At 36.3% G+C, this 4,325-nt stretch overlaps 1 protein-coding gene across 1 annotated transcript; it reads right to left on the reverse strand.

Moving 5' to 3' along the window:
* Window positions 1-751: 751 nt before the first annotated feature.
* LOC137739919 (GDSL esterase/lipase At2g42990-like) lies at window positions 752-3,264 on the reverse strand. The gene is made up of 3 exons (XM_068479666.1): window positions 2,752-3,264; window positions 2,070-2,559; window positions 752-1,019 (listed from the first exon to the last, which is right to left on the reverse strand). Exons 1-3 carry the CDS (start codon window positions 3,115-3,117, stop codon window positions 826-828), a joined length of 1,050 nt encoding a protein of 349 aa, XP_068335767.1. The 5' UTR covers window positions 3,118-3,264; the 3' UTR covers window positions 752-825.
* Between the last annotated feature and the right edge of the window lie 1,061 nt (window positions 3,265-4,325).

Here is a 4,325-nt window from a genome sequence, read left to right on the forward strand (position 1 = left end):
TTATGCACAATGACACAAATTTTAGTGCTAATTTATATTTGTCGAGTGTAATCATCAATCACCGACTTGTTGCACCCTTGACATGCTTGTAATAACCAACTTCAGCGAGGAATTAAGATTGAAATATTAACTGTAATCTTGTGTTCTTGTTTTTCTTAATTTTATTGGACCTTGTACAACTTCGGCAATTCTGTTCTTTTATTATCAACCAGATCAGTTGTTTGGAGCTAGAAATAATTGAATCTTCACTTGTACATTTTCTATACTAGGCTTCCAGATGGACGTGGGTGGTGAGAGCAGTTGTTTCCCGTCATTCATGAAATTGTTTGATAGATTATCATAGATCGCGAACTTGAAACAAACTGATCGTGATAAGTGTAGCGGAAATTTCAATAGCTTAATCTAGATACACGTTTGGTGACTAATTTAGGTCATTCTTGTTAGAGACTTGAGATTGCAGTTCGTTTCAGCTGACGAAAATGCAGTGTGGATGTTCGAGTTACGGTGACTAGCAGGATGTAGCATGCTGTTGAAGTTTCAAACTATATGCCATTGGTGTGGATTTTCAGGCACAACTTTAACTGGTCATTCAAAACACCAGCTCACTGACCCCGGTTGAAACCCAAAACTTGGTATTACAGGGGATGAGCATTGTAGTCTGTTTTTACGGTCTTTGACTCGTGGAAACGAGATCGGAGTTGAATCGGGTTACCTGTGTGAGACGAGTCTCCAGCACGGAAGGATGAAAACGTTGGAAACATTTAGCTTCAAGTCAGCAATGTGCTTGCCTTATTTATATAAATTACACTTAGAACAAACATCAAATTAAAGGAACTTTGCTAGAGAAGTTTTGAGTGCATATTCTGAGATTATTCGATTGGTTTTCTCAGAAGGATGGAAGGCATCCCAAAACACGTATTTATTTGCATCCTCACAGGTAAATGGATTGAACTGATCGCAGAGGAAACTCATCTCAAAAGTTCCTGAGCCGCAGCATCCCACTCTTGCTTCCTCCAATCCTGTCATCCAGAAGAGAACACACTTTAAACCCAGAAGATTTACTGGACAAAATTAGAGAAAAAGGAAGCTATACACTTGCAAGTTTTCTTTTCTCCAGATAAGGGTTGGACAAAGAAAACATATTGTAATTTATTAATTTTAAAATTGCGGAGAGAAATGAAACGGATAAATTTCTTGCTTTAACGTCGTACAAACGGATTCTTTTTGAGTATATTTTTCCAATTTTGTAGTTCTGAGTTGCTTTAATAGGAAATATGCGCAAATAGAGTTAGTTACGAACTTTTAATAAAACAAACACTAAATAGGTTTAATTGTTTCTGTGCTATCCTTTTAGCATTATTTTTTATTAAACGTTTGTAACCGGTCTATTAAATCATGATATAAATTAGTGGTTTTTCACATATTAGTCCTTTGATAACATTACAGTAAGTAGAAAAATACTTCAAACTAATTACTTTAAAGAAAAACCTAATTGACATCGTAAAGTGCACAAGAGTAATTTCTCAACTGAAAATCAATTGAAACATAATAAGTGGATAGATGAGAGGTTTTGTTTTTCTCGAATTGAGTTCTTCACGTATTTTTGCATAAAGCTTATAACTGCTAGAGTATTTTTCTAAACTCTACTGATTAATAAAACACTCATTGTCAATCAAAATCATATGAAATTACCAGTTTAACCATTTAATTAAAACAGAACATGAATAAGAAATATAGGGTAGAAATGTAATTTCACACAACCAAATTTGCTATGTTTTTTTTCAAAGACTTACCTACATGTAATCCTAACATATCTCTAATTAAAAAAAAAATTCTCACTCTCACATTTTCTATCACTCTCTTCCTCTCTCCTTCTATCTCAAAAACAAAAATAAAAAACTCAGACGCTTTGTGTGTGCTCATATTCTAGTTTACTATTAAGGTAACACTTGTTTGATATGCCAACGTGTAGAAGTCAAAATCGACCATCTTTTTGAACGGAGTTCAGAGTTAAAATGTAGAGGCCGTAGAATTAAGAATTAGAGAATTAATGCAAGTTAAAGACTTACCAAATACAGAAGGCCTTTTTATGATTTGCAAGAAAATGTAATAAATATCTGAAAACGTCAAATCAAGCCCTGGAAGCTCCTCATTCAGCTTGGCCACCAAACCCTGCAACTTGCCATTAAACTCCAAAGCTAAGTTGTTGCGTTCCTCCACACATGAATTTTGCCCCATAATGTTTGTGGTCCTCTCCAATGGCAAACACCCCATTGGAGGAAGCCCTGCAAGCGATATCTTCCGAGCTCCTAGAACGTATAGTTTCTTCAGAAAATCTGCGGCAAGATCGATCAGGAAATCTTCGTACTGTTTCACGGTGAACTGGGACTGCCGGTTCGGGAGTGTAAAGTAGTTTTCAAGGAAGTCATTTGTTCCTATGCTGATCAAATATAATGCCTCACTTAGTAGCTTCTCTGCCTTCTTAATTCCAAGATAGGCTTTTAGTTTCTTCTGGTATTCCTTGTAGTACTCCACTTCTTTCCACAGTGGAATCACTTGCTGCATTAAACACAAAAAAATGATGAGATCATATTTAGCCTAACATGTTTAATTCATCAACATAAATTAGTTAATGCAAGGGGCATGCAACTCGGTTAAAAGCATACAACACTGCATTTGAGGTTCTGCGTTCGACTTTCTCTCCCCCAGTATCACTCGTATAAATAAAATATGAGTTGGTTGATTACTTACTACAACATCAGAAGTGGAATTATCATAGCCAGTTCCTGCAGAAGCGAAGCAAACACCAGTGGCAAAATCTGATATGTTGTGAGTTGGATCTAAGTAGGCAGGTATAATTGGCTTGCAGCCTAGACCTTCGGAGATGAAGTCAGGAGGAATCCGGCCATTGCAGAACCGCCCGGTGGGCTGGCCTCCCGGAAAATCTTGACCATAAGGCTGGAAGTTGCTCCTGGCAATTGTAGGAATGAAGTTGTTGTTACCTGAATCAACAGAAGAATCTCCAAATACTATGACTGCTGGAACTTTAGCTCTACATTTGGCAACAAGGGTTAGGATTTGAACTAAGAAAAGCCAGGGAATATACAAGTTTGCCATGTTGCTTTGTAACTATGTGGTTTCTTTTGGCAAGCTCCCAATTGGATGGAAATATGTGAAATGAGAATAACTATATTGGTGGGAGATATTAGTTTATTTTATTGCTCATTTATTTCATGGAATAATAGAGAATGTGGATATAATTGAGCCACTTCTCATTCAATGACGACACATATTTGACCATTGAATCAACTTAAGATGTTGAATCAAATTCAGTGATCAAATAAGTGTTGACGTTGAGTCTGTAAGTACTTAAGAGAAATCGATAATTGAGAAAGTTTGGTGAGGGGTTCTACTTATTATTATGGCAATAGAAAGCTTGGCATGTACCTGCATTATGGGGTCAGGATTAACCAAAATGGGTTAAAGATGATGCTGCAATTCAGTATGCCTAGATTTCTGAAATCATGAAATTTTGATGAAAAGTAAGGAGTAAAAAGTTGAAAACCCCATTAAAAACCAACAAATGGAAAGTTCATGGCACCAAAAAATGAGATGAGTTGCTTGTGTGATTGTTGGTATTGGTAATGCCATAAATGTAGTGGATGGAGGTTGTCAGGTATTGGAATGCTTCTATGTGAATTCAATTCTCCATTCCTGTTCCTGAGGAAAAGATAGAAAAATCTTCCAGCACTCCTTGTTACCAAAAAATAAAAAGGAAAAAAAACATAATGATGCAGCTGGTAAGTTGAAGACAAAATGACCGAGCTGTGCACCAAGGAGGATTTAAAATTTTAGAACCCTACTGTGTCAATCAACAATAACACTCATGATTTCCAAATTTTAGGGATAAAACTGATGTATATATCCTGTATTTGAATTTTCATGCACAATCCGATTGGAGATTCTAGCATACAATCGGGGATATATCGCCACTTTTTTCTATTTTTTATCATATAACGTGATAAAGTTAAGTGAAATATAAAAAATGAGGATATATTGAGAAGACACCTAAAAATCTGCCTAATTTGAGAAACAACAGTAATTTTCAAGGACCACCAAATTTCAACGGCTTTGCATATTGTGTGGTCCATAATTAAGAGGTATTAAAGACATTAAAAGCTTCCCTAAAGGATAAGTGCTATGGTCGGTGCCCATTTATGAGGAATGCTGTCATCCCTTCATGTAGAATGATCGATCTTGCTCTCGGAAGAGCACAGTTGGCCCATTTATAGTGCTATGGTTGGGACCCAATTACTTGACACATT

This window comes from Pyrus communis, chromosome 7 (assembly GCF_963583255.1).
Source record: "Pyrus communis chromosome 7, drPyrComm1.1, whole genome shotgun sequence".
Taxonomy (NCBI): domain Eukaryota; kingdom Viridiplantae; phylum Streptophyta; class Magnoliopsida; order Rosales; family Rosaceae; genus Pyrus; species Pyrus communis.

Coding starts and splice junctions, on each gene's coding strand:
- LOC137739919 (XM_068479666.1), bottom strand. CDS start 3,117: ATGGCAAACTTGTATATTCCCTGGCTTTTCTTAGTTCAAATCCTAACC. Junction 2,560..2,751: donor ATTCCACTTCTGATGTTGTA/GTAAGTAATCAA, acceptor TGTTTAATGCAG/CAAGTGATTCCACTGTGGAA. Junction 1,020..2,069: donor AAAAAGGCCTTCTGTATTTG/GTAAGTCTTTAA, acceptor TCTGGATGACAG/GATTGGAGGAAGCAAGAGTG.